Consider the following 20,223-nt stretch of genomic DNA (forward strand, 5'->3'; position numbering starts at 1 on the left):
TGCTGAAAAATGTCCTGGAAGAAATTTCCCCAGCAAATCCTTGTCCAAAAATTCTCACTATCGTCATTTTACCTATAAGTTTGAATTTCCTACTATAGTTAGACATCACATACTCCTGTACACTCTATCTTTAAACTACATAGAATACCGGGATGTATTGCAGTCTAGTGTATATAACATCTCCCCCCATGTTACGTACGCAAATGTTCCCAATTGTGGATATGCTATTTCAGTCAAATCAGCCATAGGGTATCTGAAGCCCCGCTGCAAGGCTTGTCTCCTCGTTTTAGAAGGTCGCAGTGCTAAAGCATCAAAACACTTGAACTCAGACTGACTTAGTTAAAATACCAGAATGCCCACGTGCCTGTTTTAGTGTTTCCTCCTTTGTAGCGAATGTCCTGAAGTGCCCCCAGGGCCAACGCTTTGTCAGCATAAGTGTTGAGTTTAAACTCAGTTTGCGCATCATCGCTGAACTGCACAAAAGAAACCTGTAAAATAAAGAGATTATGGAGTTTAGTCATATGCTTCAAATTAGTTTGCGAAACAAAAATACTTGTGTTACAAGTGACTCCTGTAATCTTGATGCTAGGAGATAATTGCACACTAATTAGTGTCAGGGCACCATGCACAAGGAAAGCACCATTAAAGAGGCTAAAGGGAATTACTTTCCATGAGTGCCCCACTGCCACGGGCCCTGGAATTAGCAGTGCAAATACATGCACACGCAGGAAATAACCCGTAAAGGCATGGCATGTAAACAGACCAGGGACGTCACTGTATATCCTTTTCGGTAGTGGTTTTTCCTTGAAGTGTGACCCCTTTACCTTTGCTATGTTCTTTTGCGGCGCCTGCTCAGTTTGTTGCGCATGCTCACGTCTGGCAATTTAGCGGAGGTGAAGGGTGACAGTGTAACTGGGCACTCTTGTTCTCACGTTCCCGTCGCAATTTCATCATAAAACCAAAACAATGTATTTCCATGCAACATACTAGAGGTTTCTAAGCATAAAAAATACAAATATACCCGGGACTGAGATTACACAGTTGTTTCTAGGAGCCAGATGTGCTACCTTTGGGGGAGTTTGTCCCTCCTTTGTATCAAAAGTACATTGTATGCAAATGAGCATGAAAAGAAACTCAATCCCCATTCCTCTGAGTGTATCAGCAAGCTAGGGGGCCTGCTCTGTAAAATCCAGAAATTAACGTTTAACAGGTATAAATCAGAAGCACAGGTGCTGAAAAACAATACCTCCTACTGATCAGCTAGGTTTTGGGATCTTGTTCGGCCAAGTGCACGCCTGGGGCTAAATGTATATTTGTCAGGCTTTCTACTGTCAGATTTCTTGTTCGGTTCTTTCCTTCCTACCCTTTTCTGTTCATGCCCCAGTGGTAGGTGCTTGTGTACTCTCAACTCTAGCAAGCTGTACCGCCATGTTCCTTGGAATCACCTCCTGCATGATGGTGAAGTTGCAGTCCGCTAGAATGATATGTGACTAGTGCAAATTCGGTTATATTTCTTCAGCTCAATGGGCACTGTACTGACTCCTGATGAAAGAGAACATCTCGTTTGAGGCCACCATGGCCCATCACACATTCCATGGCTTGGATCCTGCATTTCGTACTGACTTGATGGGCCTTACCTCACAAGTAGGTCTTTCAGATCTGCTGCACTATTTATTTGACAAGTGACTCATATTGAATGTGCTTCCTGTGCCTGTAAGATTTTCGGTCGTTTTCCCTTCAACTCTGGAATGCTCCTCATTTGGCAATGTCCTCTACAGTAGACTAGTTCAACTACGTCGGATTCTAAAGGAATTTTTCTACAATAACATTGTTCCTTTACTTGCCTCCACTTCCCAGGCCCCCACGTATGTTCATAGGACTTCTTGCACAAGATGCCATCTGGTGGGCATCTGTTTTTATAGAGGAATAATCAATAAAATGGCAAAAACAGTCAAGCTCTAGAAACATTTGGGGGTCTTATTTAACTCTCAATCAAGAATTCTGTTGCACTCAACTTGGTGTCTAGATGCATGTATTAATGTATGGATGAGCATTTTAAAACCGTAAACGGTGATACACGCAGAATATTAAAAAAACACCATGGAGTAGGGTGAAATGCCTCATTAGAGGAAAGGATACTGAATGGTTGATTTGGGAGGGTAGGATACAGTAAAGGGTGGTGGGCTGTGGGTTGTGGGGCTACATGGAGCAACGGGTCTCAAGACATTGCAGGGGAAGCCAGGACAGGATACTATTCAGATGTATTTGATAACTAAGAGGTGATGCAGCAAAGAGGTGTTGCTTAAGAATAAGGCCCTGATCACTTTCCAGAAGCAGAGGAGGCAATATGCCTGCCAGATTTCAATTGAAAAGTGGTTTCATAAGCTCGGAGCATTGCATGAGAAGGCTTGGCATCTGTTCTGTTCCTTCCTGCAGTTCTTGAATACTAGTTTGTTGACGCATGTCTCGAGAAGCTCCCCAAACATCTTGATTGTATGCCCCATATGCTGAGGTGCTGTTGTTGAGTTCCTTAAAGAAGATGCTGCAGGTATTTGAGGTGCTGTTGTTGAGTTCCTTGAAGAAGATGCTGCAGGTACTTTAGGTTCAGGCAAAACGCGGTCCCCTGATTCAGGATTTTGCATATTGCAGAGGTCTAACTGGAATATTATGGTCAGTTTCATTTAGTGTTTTATTGGAAAAAGAAAGACACCCTTCTTAGCATGAATTCTTTCATTTTTGTGATTGCTGTGAGGCAGCTGTTCTGAGTCGAACCAGACACCAGATTTTTCACTTTTGCCTGGTAATGGAAATACTGGTCAATTTCCTGTACTCCCAGGATTAGGAGGCATGGGTAGAACCATTATTGACAGGGAATACACAAAGCAGGTGGAATGAAGGCAGCATGCACCGAGGGAAGTGCTTGTGAAAAAAATACTTTTAGATCTTGAACTTTATGAAGAACAACCTAAATGCTTTAATAATTTTTGAGCAAATCTGAAAATAGCAAAGAGCTGGAAAACTACAGTCATTGTGAACCCAAACGCAATAAGGAGGGTTAGTCAGATTAGAGAGCAGGTATTTCAAGTCCTACTAGTGCATAAAGCGACATGAAAGGAATATGCTACTTACCAGTATGCATCTGTTCTTGGCATAGAGGGCTGCAGAGTGGTACATTTAAGAATAGATCGCCATCTGGTGTTGGGCTCGGATGATTGCACTTGTTTTTCTTCTGGAGAAGTCTTTGTCGTCATAGATGACTCCTCCTCTTGGTGTTAGTGCGCATGGGCATCGGCTCCATCCTTAGATTGTTTTGCCATAGTAGGGTTAGATGGAGTAGTGTAGTATAATACATAAAGATATGCCCATGTAAGTGTATCTAAATAAGATAATGTTGGGACAGACACAGGTTTCCGGGGAGGCAGGGAGGGCATGTACCACTCTGCAGCCCTCTATGCCAAGAACAGATGCATACTGGTAAGTAGCATATTCCGTTCGAGGCATATGGGCTGCAGATGGTACATTTATGAATAGATTGTACAGCAGTTACCTCCCTAGCGGTGGTCACCAGTGTCTGTCGCAACTGTTTGAAATAGAGTTTTTAATACAGCTTGGCCCACTCTGGCTTGTTGTGCAGCCTGTACATCAACACAGTAGTGCTTTGTGAATGTATGTGGTGTAGACCAAGTTGCTGCTCTACATATGTCATCTAGGGGAATGTTCCCTAAGAATGCCATAGATGCTCCTAGTTTTCGTGTAGAATGAGCTCTAGGAGGAACAGTTAATGTTCTCTTTGCTTTAATGTAACATATTTGTATACATCTTACAATCCATCTAGCGATGCCTGCTTTAGAGATAGGATTGCCCTTATGTGTTGGGGAAAATGCTACAAATAGTTGTTTAGTTTTCCTGAAGTTTTGTGTTCTTTCTATGTAGTACAAAATGGCTCTTTTGACATCTAGTGTATGTAGAGCCCTTTCTGCTACCGTCTGTGGCTTTGGAAAGAAGACTGGTAGTTCCACTGGCTGGTTGATGTGAAATGCTGAAATTACTTTAGGCAAGAACTTTGGGTTTGTTCTAAGAACCACTTTATTCTGGTGTAACTGTAGGAATGGTTCTTGTATTGTCAATGCCTGTAATTCACTTACCCTCCTGAGTGAGGTAATGGCTATAAGGAAAGCCACCTTCCATGTAAGGAATTGTATTTCGCACCTATGCCTAGGTTCGAAAGGTGGCCCCATTAGTCTGGTGAGTACTACGTTGAGGTTCCAGACTGGGGAAGGTGGTAATCTTGGTGGAATGACTCTTTTAAGGCCTTCCATGAAGGCTTTTATCGCTGGTACTCTGAACAATGATATGTGTTGCCTGTTTTGTAGGTACGCTGCTATAGCTGCTAGGTGTACCCTGATAGATGTGTACGCTAGATTACATTGCTGTAAGTGTAATAAGTAGCAAATAATCTCCTTTGTTGATACGTCCAGAGGGTTGATATTGTTATTAGTACAGTGTATAGCAAACCTCTTCCACTTAGCTGCATAGCATGCTCTGGTGGTGGGACGTCTCGCTTGTTTAATTATCTCCATGCAATTTGGGGGTAGATCTAAGTACCCAAATTCTAGGATTTCAGGAGCCAGATTGCTAGGTTCAATTGTGTGGGATCTGGGTGCATTATTCCTCCATGGTTCTGTGTAAGGTGCATGGGTAGAATTTGTAGCTTTTGATGTGGCACTTGTGAGAGTTGCAGGAGCGTGGTGAACCACGGTTGTCTTGCCCACGTGGGTGCTACTAGTATCATGGTCATTGAGTGTTGTTGTAGTTTTCTGACCACTAATGGGATTAGTGGGAGAGGGGGAAAAGCGTATGCAAATTTGTTGGACCAATTTATCCATAACGCATTGCCCTGCGACAGGTGGTGCGGGTACCTGGACGCGAAGCTTTGGCATTTTGCGTTCTGATGAGTGGCAAAGAGGTCTATCTCTGGCTGTCCCCATCTTTGGAAGAATGGCTGCAGTATTTGTTGGTGCAGTTCCCATTCGTGTATTTGTTCCGACTGTCTGCTTAAGATGTCTGCTATCTGGTTTTGGACTCCTGGTAGGTGTTCGGCTAACAGATAGATGTTTTGAGGAATGGCCCATCTCCAGATTTCCTGTGCTAGTCTGGATAGTTGGAGAGAGTGCGTCCCCCCTGTTTTTGAATATAATACATTGCTGTCATGTTGTCTGTTCTGATCAGGACTGCTTTGTTGGTAACATGTATTTGGAAGGCTTTCAATGCTAGAAACACCGCTAGTAGTTCTAGGTAATTGATGTGCAGTCTTTTTTCCTGCACGCTCCACCTTCCTTGTACTGTGTATTTCTCCATATGTGCTCCCCATCCTGTGAGCGATGCGTCCGCTGTTATTGTCACCTGTGGAATTGGTTCTAGGAACGACCGCCCCTTGGCAATGTTTGTTGTGTTCCACCACTTCAGAGAGCGGTGTGTGCGGTCGTCTACCAACACCAGATCTGTAATCTGTCCTTGAGCCTGATTCCACTGTGTCGCTAAGCATTCTTGTAGCGGACGCATTTGTAGTTTGGCATATGGTATTAGCAGTATGCAGGATGACATCATCCCTAATAGCTGCATGAACACTCTTGCTGGTAGTGAGTGTTGTGGCTGGAATCTTTGAATGATTGTAAGCATTGTTTGGATCCTGACTGGATTGGGGTATACTTTGGGTTTTTCTGTGTCTATAGTAGCCCCCAGATATTGTTGAACCTTGCTTGGTTGTAGGTGTGACTTTGTGTAGTTCACCGTGAACCCTAGCTGGTGTAGTAGCTGAATTGTCTTTTGTGTGTTTTGAAGACATTCCTCTTGTGACTTGGCCTTTATTAGCCAGTCGTCCAAGTATGGGAAGACATGTATTTGTTGTCTTCTTAGGTGAGCTGCCACCACTGCCAGGCATTTTGTGAACACCCTTGGTGCCGTTGTGACACCAAACGGAAGGACTTTGAACTGATAATGTTGTCCTTCTACCACAAACCTGAGGTATTTCCTGTGGGCTTTGTGAATCGGGATATGAAAGTAAGCGTCTTTTAGATCCAGTGTAGAAAGAAAGTCCCCTTTCTTCAGTAAAGGAAGTACCTGTTGGAGCGTGACCATGTGGAAATGTTCCGAATTTATGTATGCGTTGAGAGGTCTTAGGTCCAGTATCGGTCTTAGAGACCCATCCTTTTTGGGAATTAGGAAGTATAGGGAGTATACTCCTGTTCCTTGTTGGTGCTGTGGAACCTTCTCTATGGCATGCTTTCCTAGCAGGGATAGTACTTCCTGTTTTAACAGTGTCAGGTGATCTTGTTTCATTGGACGCTGTTTGGGGGGGATGTTTGGTGGGGTAGATGTGAGTTCTAGGCAATAACCATGTTCGATAATTTGTCTCACCCACCTGTCTGATGTGATGTTTTCCCAGACAGGTAGGAACTGTGATAGGCGTCCCCCGACCGGTGTTATATGGTCTGGGGGGAGCTGTATGAAGTCACTGCTTTGGGGTTGGAGAGTTGCGGTTGTTGTTGTTTCCGCGACCTCTACCCTTGTTGTTGTTACCTCTGTAACTACCTCTAGAATTACCTCTGGGTGATGTAGGTGTAAAAGAGGTTTGTTGCTGGCTTGTACCTGTATTTTTGGATCCTCCTCTATAGGTGGACCTACGAAAGGAACCTCTTTGTGTCGGCTGTTGCAATGCTCCCATTGATTTAGCCGTTTCCGTATCCTTTTTCATCTTTTCTAAGGCCTCATCTGTCCCTGTGCCGAAAAGTGTTTTCCCATCAAAAGGTTGGTTCAGTAACGATGTTTGTACCTCTTGTTTGAACCCTGATACCCTGAGCCATGCATGTCTCCTTAACATGATGCTTGTGTTTGTAGATCTTGCTGCAGTGTCTGCCGCGTCTAGGGCGCACTTTATGGAAGTGTTAGTAATTAACTTTCCTTCTTGTATGAGTTGATCTGCCCTCTTTTGATGTTCTTTAGGGAGATGTGTGATGAGTTTTTCTAATTCATCATAATGCGCTCTGTCATACCTTGCAAGTAGTGCTTGCGTATTAGCTATGCGCCAGCTGTTTGCCGCTTGAGATGCTACTCTCTTGCCAGAGGCATCTATTAGCTTAGACTCTTTGTCAGGAGGTGGAGCTTCTCCTGTAGATAAAGAGTTTGCTCTCTTACGAGCGTTTGTGACCACTAGTGAGTCTAGAGGAATTTGCCCTTTAATGTATATTGGGTCTTTTGGAGCTGCCCTATATTTCTTATCGATTCTTGGGTTCAGTACCCTAGCCCTCACTGGGTCTTTGAATATCTCTGATGTATGACTGAGAAGGCCCTTAAGCATTGGTAGTGTTCCTTATGTTCTTTGTGCAGTAGGTAGTGTTTCTAATAAGAAATCCTCTATTTGAGGTTCTGCATGTAGTTCTACCTTGTGATATGTTGCTGCTCTATTAATGAGTTGCGCAAAACCAGTATTATCATCAGGAGGTGAAGGTTTTGAAGGATACATTTCAGGGTCGTTATCGTTATCTGACCCTACATTGTACTCTTCCCATGGGTCTGCCTCCTCTGGGATTGTGTCTTCATCATCCCCAGGATGTTCCCCCTCCCCTGTGTCACTCTCTACATCTGTTGTAGGTGTAGATGGTCGTGTGGGAGGAATATTTGGTCTATTGTGAGGAAGAGGAGAAGATGGTGTGTGTCTAGGTTTTGGAGAAGGGGGAGGAGTTGTATTTGTCCCCATTGTTCTCTTCTTCGGATGAGTTTTGTCATCCGAATGTTCATTCTTCCTCTTTTTAGGTAGTTCTGTGACTACCTTGCCAGTTTTTGGATCAATAAACAGAGTCTTTTGTTTAGGATCGGTCTTGTATTCCTGTGTCGGTACCGCAGTTTTCGGTTCCGAAAGGTGTTTTTTCTTCTGACTGTCCATTTGTATTTTCGGCACCGAGATTTTATTCGGATCCGATGTCTTCGGTATCGAAGATGTCCCCGGTGTCGAGGGTGTTTTCGACGTCGAAACGTGTTTCGGTGTCGACATGGACTGCTTCGACTTCGAGCTTTCCTTGACTTGGAGCTTCGGTGTCGATGTGGTCCGTTTATCGGAACCACCATGATGGGAGACCGAGTGTTTCGGTTTCGGTTTCGTTGCCGGGCTCGAAGGCGGGGCGTCGGAAACTTTTTTCGGTTGTCTGACCGGGCTCGAGGGCGGGGTCGACACCGTGCGGGGTCTGTTCTTTGGTAAAGGGACGTCGTCACTCACGGTTTGTTGGACGTCGATTTCCTCGACGTCGGACTCGTCCACTTCAGACCCCGCCTCGTCGGCCTCTTCTTCCTCCTCTTCTGGGTGCTGGTCCTCGAACAGCTCCGGGATTGCTTGTGACTGCATTCTCGATACCTCGTGTCTTCGGGCTCGACGGTTTCTAATCGTCGATTTTGAAGAGAACGCTGCACAGGCCTCACAGTCCCTGGATTCGTGTTCAGGGGACAAGCAGAGGTTGCACACCTCGTGTAGGTCATTGTGTGGGAACTTAGCACCACACGTTGGACATTTTTTGAATGGAGTCCTTTCCATGGACCCCGGGCTGGACTACTTTGAGTTTCTCGTAGTCGTCGTCCTTCGAAACGCGTCGGTATGGAAGTGAAGTCGCGTTCGATAACAATACCGTCGAATTGGAAAGGGTTACGCGCCGAATATAACCTTCTTTATCGAAGTCGGTCCGGAGCGCTTCGATCCTCATCCGAACCCGATGGCGGAAAAAAACAATCTAAGGATGGAGCCGATGCCCATGCGCACTAACACCAAGAGGAGGAGTCATCTATGACGACAAAGACTTCTCCAGAAGAAAAACAAGTGCAATCATCCGAGCCCAACACCAGATGGCGATCTATTCATAAATGTACCATCTGCAGCCCATATGCCTCGAACATCATATTTTAGGAAACAGAAATGTTTAATTCGTAGCTACAGAGGTTTTCAAAGGTCAATTTTGAATCAATAACTTGACCCACCTGAATTCCAGCCGGATTGATCACATCGAAGGCTCCAATGGTATTGAAAACAAACTGGCGCACTTTGTTGAAGCTATCATCACCAATGCTCCAGGATCCATCAATGAGGAACACAATGTCTGCTTTAGCACCTTTGCACACTGAAGAGGAACACAGACATTGTGTGAATGCATGCCTTTGACAACAATTACCAGAGAATTAATCAGTCTTTTCAGCTGGCTACGTAAGTTTGCAAAGAAGACTTCACACAAGCTATTCAGTTCCTGGCACATATTTTTTTTATAGCATTTAAAGTTTACACACTTAGGGCCAGATGTACGACGAGAATGCACAAACAGGTTTGTGACCCATTTGCGCATGCTAATTCTGATAGGGCCATGTACAGCACTATTTTGCGAGTTGCAAATAATTTGCAACTCGCAAAATAGTGTTTTGCGACTCACAAGTCACAAGCCATGTACCAATATTTTGCTCCGCGACTGCGGTCGCAAAACACTTGCAAACTACTACCCTCTTTAAGAGGGTGGTAATGCAGTTGCAAATGGGAAGGGGTCCCGAGGGGACCCCTTTCCCTTTGTGACTGGCTGTGAAATATTTTGAAGGACAGTCAGTGGTCCAAGGTACCACTACCTGCCCTTAAAAAAAATAAAAGGAAAACGTTTATTTTTTTAAATGCATCTAGTTTTCCTTTAAGGAAAATAAGCTGCATTTAAAAAAAAGAAAAACTGCTTTAGTGACACGCAGTCCCAGACATGGAGGTCTGCTGAGCACAGCAGGCCACCATCCCTGGGAGGGCCAGTCATTCCCAATGGGGTCGCAAATTGCAAGTGGCTCATTAATATTCATGAGCCTCGCATCTTGCGACCCCATTGGGAATCGCAATCAGTGTCTCTGACACTGTAGTACATTGTAAATTGTGCCTCACAATTTGCAACTCGCAATCGAGAGCGCATTGCGAGGCGCAATTCACAAGGGTCGTACATCTGGCCCAATGGACCAGATTTACAAGGGTAAACTTACACTTTTGTGTACATTTATGACTGTTTGCTATTCACAAAGGTATTGTACGAGTAGTATCTTTACAACTGCGGAGTCTCTAAACATTAAAAAGATAGGACTGTCCTATCTTTATATGTGTGGAAACTCAGCAGTCATAAAGATACTACTTGTAAAAAACATAAACTTGCATGAAAGTGTAAATCTACCTCTGTGAATCAGTCCCAGCATGGTCAAAGATTAGACTACAAGCATTAACATAACATTTTCTAATTTGTATAGGAAGTGATACATACACTAAGAAGGATTCTACGTTTTTTGTAATTTTTACCACCATGGGGATGGTATGTTAGAGGAAATCCCGCTTTTTCACTATGAGCATTCTCCTGTGGAGGATTTGGAATGTCATCTACAAATTGGAGAATTTCCCATTGCCAGCCAATTCTATATCAAGCCCTTTGTAAACAAAAAATATTTGAAATCATTTCATTGACTAAAAAGAATAAATTCTATACAAGAGAGCTACATATATGTGTATTTGAGTTATGACTAATGATGTTTAAAGAAATAATCTAGCTAAAATGTGCTTGACTACCAATGGAAATAATAAGTCATGAGTGAAATAGTAATGTCTGGTTGGACAAACAGACATCATCCTGCTGTATACTGTCACTCCATCATTAAGCTGTGTATTTTTCTCAGGTGCAAATATTGCAGCTAAATCGCTGTTATTAAAATTCTGAAATCTACTCAGCATAGGTCTACCCCTCTGATTCCAGTTTTGACTTTGATAATTATGCATGCTGCAGATTTTTGTGGGCTTTTCCTATCCTCTATACACAATACAGAACGGACAATTGGATGGAGCACATGAGGCAACCATTAGCCATTATTATCCAATGGAGAAATCCTTCACCTTTCAACTCTATATAAGTTCTGGAAGTTCGCTGAATATTTACAGTAGTGCACATGTGGTGGAAATTAGCTTAGGAAAGGAATCTGCCTAGCACCAAAGTTGAAACTTTGTGGGTATGCACATTTATGGGTATTCATGTACTTTTGTGGTTGTTTCATACACTCCCAATAGCGACCTCAGCGGGGGGGAGAACCCATGTTCTGCCCCTTCTTCATAAAATGACTTCGGTTAAAAACTAGAATATTGACAGAGTGCTACATTATTAATAGGCTGTGGGGTTTTAGGTTTAAACCTATTATAACTGATAAAACCCCACTGAAAGATAAATAGCCCTCACCGGTGAAAACATATAAACACTGAAAAAACACCTGCACAACCACAAACTAAATGCCATTCAACAAAAGGAAAAAGAGAGTGAAAGAGGCATTTTTTTCTTCCTGAAGGTGTCAATACAATGTAACTTTGTTATACAAGCTAGCAGTAAGGAAGACTGGCTAACATTATTCTGCTTGAGTTTTGTTCTTTAGGGATGCCACTAAAATGTTGTTTGTTTTTCCTTTTTTAAGTTTTGTGGCCTTTGGTCTAAAGATGCAGGGTTTAGTTTCATGTTTTAGGTCTAGTTTAATTTTTTTATAAACTGTAGAGAATCAGAAAATATCAAACTCATATTTGATATTTTGGCTGCATTTGATTCTTTCACTGATAGGTAAAATGGCTGGTTTCATAAAAATCTTTCCTAATATGTGTCATCACATTTACCCACAGAGAATGGGTAAAAACCCTTAACACATCAGACCATAGTTTCTAGTGGATCAGTATTGATAGTAGGTAAATTGCCAACACCTCAGGCTTTAAACATTCAATGCAAGGTATAGTGACAAGTATATATATCACCAAGCATCTGGGATAGTGGTGAAAACATAACACCAGACTTTTGGAAAGCATTGAACTCAGGGTCACTTGTAATGCTCTGCAAAAAAGGTTCTATCCAAGTTCAACAAAGATTGGAGTGATATTGTTTGTATTTGCAGTGATTCAGCTACGTATATAAAAAAGTTGTATGATGACCTGTCAAAATTGATACCGAGCTGAAGTGATTCCCTGTAGGAGATCCTTGCCACTTGTTAGATGGTATGCTGACAGCATCTTTACCATCTTCAGACTTAATGAGGGATGCTATTGACTTTTTAGTCCATTCTGGTGCACTGTTTTCTTATGCACAGGAACTAAAACGCCTTAATTTATCATTTTGTGCTTTATGTGGCATCAAAGAAAGAGTCATCCCAACTGTGTCTCTTAGCTGATGGTTCTCAGCCCAAGGGGCTATGAATGCTGAGAGGGGCTTTTCACAGAAGTTTACATGGGAAGGAAAGAGCGAGCGCACATGAACCAAAGACTCACTGAAGAAGTATTGTATGGTGTACTACAATAAGATTAATTTGCAAAAATCTATTTGGACCCCATATACACAATAAGTACACTGTCTATATACCATGTTCTTTCAGTGCAGAAAGCAAGCAATAATAAAAGCGAAACGTTCCATAAACACCGGAAAAACACTTTTTCTGTTGTTTTTAGTGGTGCGAAAATGTGTACCCACTGATAACAACTGTTTTTTAAGATATTGAAAACACTGAAAAAACCCCACCAGAATTTACCAGAAATAGAAACTGAAAACAGGAAAGCCTAATTATTAATGAGTTACATCTGTGAGCATACATTTCCACAGATCTTTGAACTGTTCATCACTTACCATCCCGTGCAGGTGGAACTGTAGGAGGTGCAGGTGGGGCCGGGGGTTTCGTTGGTGGTTCAGTTGGTTTGACCACTGAAATATAAAGATAAAAATAAGGATTTAAAATCAAGAACGTGATTTAACTGGACACCATGCAATAAAGAGAAACATTGAAGACGTTGATCAAGGTTCAGCTTCTAGCATGTTCTAAAGATATACAACGGGCTTTTGGACAGCTGCCTACTGTTTTTTTTGTGATTTGGCCCATGTACAAAGCATTGGTCAGTCTCGAATTTCAATATGTAACTGAACAAAACAACCCACTGTGCTTAGTGCTAGTCCCTTCGATTTGGACAGTAAAACTCAATAATATCTCTGGCCCTTAGATACTCATATTTGTAGAGGAAAAAACATTTCTCAGGAATTTAAGGGATTTAAAAGCTGACAGAGTTCCACAGGAAGAGTGCATCTTATGAAATTTCCTGCTAGCTCAAGTTATCACAGGTAGCATGTCAGTTTTAGCCACCCACATTGTGCCAAGCCAAGTAGGAGGAGAGGAGAGCATGTAATCCTGTTTATAAGGGAGGTGAAGCATTGCCATTACATTATGAGTCAGTAACAATATTGAGATGTGGCTCTATTGGAGGATACATGTCAATTTATCAAGTAAAAGACATCAATCTTTCCATAGCTTTAAGAAAGACAATTTAGCCTACACATACTGTGTGTGTTAGTATTAATCCCATGTTCACTTACATGTGCGTTCATTCTTTGACACTCCACGTCCTTCCAGGTTAGGAGTCTGAACAAAGACTGTGACTGTGTATTCTGTATCCGGATTCAAGCCCTGGAAGCAGTATGAAGATTGTGACTCAGCGACTGTCACTTCCTGTCCTCGAGATCCTACAGAATCAAAATACAAATTACACGTTTTGATGTATGCGGAATCTATTTGTCTCTAAAATTGCTGCACACAATTACCCACTGAGTGGGCCACATGTACAGGAAACTGTGTGTCCTTATTTCTAAGATCAGTTTACTATCTATAGCTATATCTACATAGGCATATTGTCTAAACTATAAACATCATCTCATTCACAGTGCATGCTTGGATTCTGATTTCAATAAAAAATACCATGTTAATTAAAAAACTACAGTCAGGACCATGTAAACGAAATGCACATATTTTCTTGAAGGTGAACTTTAGAGTACGGAATGGTAACAATAACATATAACAGCTGCACAATATTAAAATTGGCTTCCTTTAAGTGAAAGTGGGGAGTCTTCCAATACAGAGCTTAGGGATTCCCTGGCAGGCCCCAGGGCCCAGGGACTGGCGCAACACCACTCTGCTCTCTACATTACCATATTTATTTCCTTCTCAATAATCAAGCAATCAGGGGTTTGTATAGCGCAGCTACTCACCAGTGAGGGTCTCAAGGTGCTATGGGAGGGGGAGGAGGCTCCGTAGGGTGCTGTGGTCATCTGAAGAGCCAGGTCTTAAATTCCTTTTTGAACTGAAGTAGTGTAGGGTTCTGCCGGGGGTGGAGGGGAGGTCATTTTTGTCTTGGCTGTGAGGTAGAAGGACTTTCCCCTATTCTGGTCTTGTATATGCATGGCTTGGTGGCCAGAGAGAGGAAGGCTGATCGGCGGTCTCTCTTGGGTGCGTGGAAGGAGAGGCGGTTGTTTAGGTATGCTGGTCCGATGTTGTGGAGGGCCTTGTATGGTGCGTGAGGAGCTTGTAGGTTATTCTTATTTTGATGGAGAGCCAGTGGAGGTCGCAGAGGTGTTGAATGATGTGGCTGCGGGGGGGGGCTGTCTAGGATCAGTCTGGCTGCAGCGTTCTGGACAGTCTGGAACTTGGGAAGGAGTATTTTGTTGATTGCATGTGTTGACGGCGATGCCCCAGTCCAATCTGCTAGTGATGAGTTTCCTTGTGACCATTTTTTCTGGATTCGGAGGGGATCCATCTGAATGTTTTATGGAGAACGCAAAGGGTATTAAAGCAGACAGAGGATACAGCATTGATCTGGCGGTTCATGGTGAGTGATGAATTCACTATAATGCTGAGGTTTTGTGCGTGGTTTTTCGGGGTGGGAGGGTTTCCGAGGGAAGAGGGCCACCAGGTGTCGTCCCATGCTGATGAGGTGGAGCCAAAGATGAGGGCTGCTGTTTTCTCTGAGATGAGTTTCAGGCAGCTGTCCTTCATCCAGGTGGCGATGGCTATCATCCCTTCTTGGAAGTTGTGCCTGGTGATGTAGGGTTCCTTGGTGTGGGAGAGGATGAGCTGGGTGTCTTCGGCGTAGGAGACGTAGTTGAGCCTGTGGTTTCTGACGATGGTTGCAAGGGGGTCATGTGAATGTTGAAGAGGATCCCTGAGAGGTACTCCACATCTGTTCTTTTGTGGGTTCTGAAAGGTAGGGTGGGAGCCTGACTCACTGAGTTCTGGCTGTGAGAAATGAGCGTATGCAGTTGAGGGCCTTTCCTTGGATGCCAGCGTCGTGGAGCCTGGTGGCTAGTGTGAGGTGGGACACAGTGTCGAAGGCAGCTGAGAGGTCCAGGAGGATGAGGGCTGCCATTTGGCTGTGGTTGAGGATGGTGCGGATGTCATCGGTGGCGGCGAGGAGGGGGGTCTCGGTGCTGTGGTTTCTGCAGAATCTAGATTGGGATATATACAGGACATTGTTGTCTTCGATGAAGTTTGCTAGCTGGTTGTTGATGACCTTTTTGATGACTTTGGCTGCAAATTGAAGCAGTGAGATGGGCCTGAAATTCTTGAGGTCGATCGGGTCTGCAAAGGGTTTCTTCAGGAGGGGGTTGAGTTTGGCATGTTCCCAGTCATCTGGGAATGTGGCGGTCTCGAGGGAGTAGTTGATGGTTTGGCATAGTTCGGGTGTGATGGCCTTGGTGGTTCTGTGGAAGATGAGGGGTGACAAGAGTCTGAGGGTGATCCGGAGTGGATGTTCTTCATGGTCTTAAGGTGTCTTCTGTCGTGAGCAGGGTTCAAGTGAGTAGGGTCTATTGGGTGGTGTTGCTGGGGGTGGGGGCTGAAGCGATGCAGAAGTCCTGGAGTTCTATGGTGTGGCTATAGGAGGTGCAGTTTCTTCCTTTGAAGATGGGGTCAAGTGTATGCCCTGCTGTGTGTGTGGGAGCAGTGACAAGCTGTTTCAATCCAATTTTGGTGAGGTTCTCTAGGAGGGCGGTGGAGTTGGGGTCGTTGTGGTTGTCCAGGTGTAAGTTTTGGTCTCCAAGTAGTGTGTAGTCTGTGGAGGCAAGGGCGTGAAGTGCGATGAGGTTGGCGACGGTGTTGGAGAAGGGAGCTTGGTGGCCAGGCAGCCTGTAGATGAGGGTTCCCCAGAGAGTTCTTTTGTGTTTGGTCTGGATCTGGAAATGGAGATGTTCCATAGTGGTGGTAGTGTCATCCGGGTCAGTAGTTGTCATGCGGAGGGAGCTTTTGTGGACAATGATGATGCCTCCTCCTGGGTGGGTGGGGCGTTCTTTTCTCAGGATCTTGAATTGGTCAGGAATAGCGATTTAGATGTCAGGCACAGAGTTGGTGTTGGTCCAGGTATCTGTGAGGAAGACGACGTTGGGCGTGTGGGTGTTGAGGAGGTCCCAGATTTCTATGGTATGCCTGTGTAGGGAGAGCACATTGAGGAGGATGCAGTTCATTTCGTGTAGCTACCCAACTACGGGTTTAGTGAAAAAACTACTCTTCATTAAAACATATAAGATAACAGATTTGGTAGTGCTTGCAAGAGTAGTTGTGTAAAAAAACTGTGACCCTGACATTCATTAACAAAAGGCAGGGTTAGAAGGGAAATGTATACAGGGCTTCGCAGTTGTTTTGAAAAGAAATCCAGCAGGGGAAGTAACTGTTTCACATCCCTACAGTGGTGATTGCAATCTAACAGACAAATAAATAAGTGAGCCTAATAGATGTTCTCTCCATGCACTACTGAAAATAACTTGTATTACCATCTACAGGATCCAGTTTCACTCTGTATGACGTTGCTGCCCTATGTGGCTTCCATCGGGCACAGAATGAATCCCACGCAACCTGGTATGTCGTCAGATCTGTCACATTCAAGTACACTGCAAGAAACAAAATTACAACCACTGCTGTGAAACTAGTGGGAATACATAAATTCTCTGATGCCATGTGGCACAGTGTGGATCATACACTGCAAGTCCTCTGTGGAAACTAGACAAGAGCATTGGGTGTGATTTTTATAAATGTTTGCAAACTTAGTTCACAGTAGGTGTGCAAAAAAGTTAATTTGAGATGGAAACATATCATTTCTGATTTTGCAGGATCCCTAATGGCAGTAATATGCCCACACAAACGGAATTTGTTCTCAATGAATTTATGCCAGTACAATGGAGTTTCTCTGTGTGAATTTTGGGTGCATGGGCCTTCCTGGGTAGCTCTACCATTAAAGGTTAGTGGCTATACAAACCTTTGAACATTTCTGTGCATTCACAAAATATATTTTCAGGTAGTTCACTCTAAATATGCCTGTCATGAAACAGAGCAAAAAATATTTTCAGGGGGATAATGGGAGAAGGATGAGTGACAAAATTGAAGGGTGTATGGAGGAAGGGGTTAATCCACCCGGGAAAAGATTACTTTCATAGATTCCCATGCTTTGTATCATTCCCCGTCGTCGGAATGGGAGTCTCGGTAACAAAAATACCATAGCTCTAGGTACAAAAGGCCTAGGCCTCATTCCCTTTTGTAGCATATCACCCTCTTTGTGTAAAAGAGACCAAACTCAGGCCTCAGCCAATCAGAAGTGCCTCACCCCTTAGAACCTTTCTGAAGGAACCTCAGAGCCTCAGATTTTCGTAGCTGTTGTGTACTTAGACACCATATCTGTTGTAGGCTGAGCTTTCCTCGGGGAGGTGGGCGGGCGCATGGGAATCTATGAAAGTTACCAATACTGGGGAACCAAAGTTACAGGTAAGTAACTTGTTTTCTTACCCCAGTATTGGAACTTTCATAGATTCCCATGCTTTGTATCAGAGTAGCAAGCAGTTAGTAAAAGAAGCACATTTTGCATCATCACAATATAGCAATAGGCAACATGACATAAAGATACAAAATGTGAAAGAGGAAAGGTGGAAAAGAAAGGAAAGCTCACCACTCATTGGAAGAGGTTCCTCAGGACAGCCTGTCCTACTGCCACATCACCTTGTTGTAGGGACTCCAAGCAGTAATGCCTAGTAAATGTGTGAACGCTGCTCCAGGTAGCAGCTCTGCAAATGTATTTGATCTGTACCCCTGCGAAGAGGGCTGTAGAAGAAGCCACAGATCTCGTGGAATGCGCTTGAACCCTTCCAGTCAGAGGTTTTCCTGCAGCAGTGTGACAATGCAGAATGGCACTTGTGATCCATCTGGAAATGCCCTGCTTGGAAAGAGGAAGGCCCTTGCTTTGACCTCCGAAGGCAACAAATAACTGAGAGGTTTTCCGAAAACTCTTAGTACGCTCCAAGTAGAATTTCAAACACCGTTGCACATCGAGCGAATGTAATGCCCTCTCTGCTGGTGTAGTCGGTCAAGGAAAGAACGCCTTCAGAATGACCGGCTCATTCAAATGGAAGTCGAGGGGACTTCAGGCATAAACCTCGGGTTAGTCCTCATGATGACAGTGTTTCTCTTGAATTGAAGGAAAGGTTCTTGGATAGTCAAGGCCTGTAATTCACCAACACGCCTAGCCGACGTGAGAGCGAGGAGGAGAGCCAATTTCCATGAAAGGTATTTCATGTCAGAACAATGGATTGGTTCAAACGGGCCCTTCATGAGTTGAGAAAGGACTAGATACAGATGCCATGTCGGAGGCGATGGTCTCACTGGTGGATAAACTCTGAACAATCCCTTTAGAAATTTCTTGACAATTCTGGATGACCACAAGGAGGGTCCAGAGCCAGTCCCCCTGAACCTCGACATTGCTGCCAAGTGGACCTTAATTGATGAATGGGCTAGTCCCGATTTGGCCAAGGACAGCAGATAAGGAAGGATCTGATGAGGCTTGGAAGCAAAAGGATCAATGCCTTATTTCTTGCACCAGCAACAGAATCTTTTCCACTTAAGACGGTAAGTCCTGTTCGTAGAAGGAGCTCTTGCCTGAGAAAGGACCTCCTTAATCTCACTAGAAATGGGTAGGTTCATAAATTCTCGCTGTTCAGGAGCCATGCAGTCAGGTGTAGGGACTGCGGATCCGGGTGCCAAACTTGTCCCTCGGACATCGTGAGGAGATCTGGAAGAACCTCCAAAGGAAGAGGAGGGGCTATCGAGAGCAGATGGAGTTCCGTGAACCAGAACTGCCTCGGCCAAGCAGGAGCTATAAGGATCATCCTGCACGGCTCCACCTTGATCTTCCTGATGAGTCGTGGGATCATAGGTATGGGAGGAAAAGCGTAAACAAATGTCCTCGACCATGCTATTGAAAGTGCACTCCCCAGAGAACCTCGATGGGGAAGCCTGCTTGCATAAGACCGGCATTTCTTGTTGGTCGGAGTGGCAAAAAGATCGATCTCCGGTCTGGCCCACTGGCTGAAGACCTCCTCCAAGACTCTCTGATTCAATTCCCATTCGTGGCTGACTGAGGATGACCTGCTCAGTCTGTCGGCGTTTTCGTTGAGGACGCCTGGCAAGTGTTCTGCTCTCAGCGAAACCCTCTGAAGGATCGCCCATTCCCAGATCTGCTGAGCTTCTTGTGACAATGGACGAGATCTGGTTCCCCCTTCCTTGTTCACATAGTGCATGGCCGTGGTGTTGTCCGTCCTGATAAGCACATGTGAACCTTTCAGGCGAGGAAGAAACGCTTGCAGAGCCAGCCGTATCGCCCGTAGCTCTAACAGGTTGATGTGGAGGCGTTTCTCATGGGGCGACCAATGACCGCTGACATGCAGGTCTTGCATCACTGCCCCCCAACCCTCCAATGACGCGTCCGTAGTTATCACTTGCGGAGATGGTTCGCTTGCGAAGGATAGACCTTGGGACAAGTTGTCTTGATTTGTCCACCATAATGCTGCTTCCTTCATGCTTGGAGTGATCATCACTCTGTCTTCGAATGAACCGTGGACCTGCTGCCACCGGTTGTCTAGTTGCTCCTGTAGAGGACGCATACTTAGTCTGCAATGGGGAATTAGTGGGATACACAATGAAATCACCCCCAGCAGAGACTTGTAGCGGCGAACTGAAAGACACTTTTTTGTGCGCAAGTCCTGAGCCAGGGTTTGTAATTTGTCTCTCCTTTCCTGAGTAGGGAAGGCTTTCGAGAGCTTGGAATCCAAGATGGCTCCCAGGAAGCGAGCCTTCCTGGACGGGAGCAGGGAAGACTTCTCGTTGTTCAGAGTAAGCCCCAGATTCTGAAACCAATTGGTACAAGCTTGAACAACCTCCAGCGCTGCCTCTCTGGACGGAGCCTTCAGTAACCAGTCGTCCAGGTAGGGGAAGACCTGGAAATGGTTCTTTCGCAGGAAAGCTGCTACTGGCGCCAGCACCTTTGTGAAAATTCTTGGGGCTGAACGGAGTCCAAAGGGTAAGACC

The 20,223-nt window shown here is 44.5% G+C and overlaps 1 protein-coding gene across 6 annotated transcripts in view; it reads right to left on the bottom strand.

Moving 5' to 3' along the window:
• COL12A1 (collagen type XII alpha 1 chain) overlaps positions 1-20,223 on the bottom strand; it is a 433,058-nt gene that overhangs the window by 122,825 nt on the left and 290,010 nt on the right. For all 6 annotated transcript variants that reach the window (XM_078648068.1, XM_078648070.1, XM_078648071.1 and 3 more), the window contains 5 exons: positions 16,647-16,763; positions 13,425-13,571; positions 12,687-12,761; positions 9,022-9,161; positions 365-488 (listed from right to left, as the gene is read on the bottom strand). In XM_078648068.1, coding sequence (XP_078504194.1) covers positions 365-488; positions 9,022-9,161; positions 12,687-12,761; positions 13,425-13,571; positions 16,647-16,763 — 603 coding nt within the window. The remainder of the gene's footprint in view (positions 1-364; positions 489-9,021; positions 9,162-12,686; positions 12,762-13,424; positions 13,572-16,646; positions 16,764-20,223) is intronic.

The sequence above is a fragment of the Lissotriton helveticus genome, chromosome 6 (assembly GCF_964261635.1).
Source record: "Lissotriton helveticus chromosome 6, aLisHel1.1, whole genome shotgun sequence".
Classification (NCBI taxonomy): domain Eukaryota; kingdom Metazoa; phylum Chordata; class Amphibia; order Caudata; family Salamandridae; genus Lissotriton; species Lissotriton helveticus.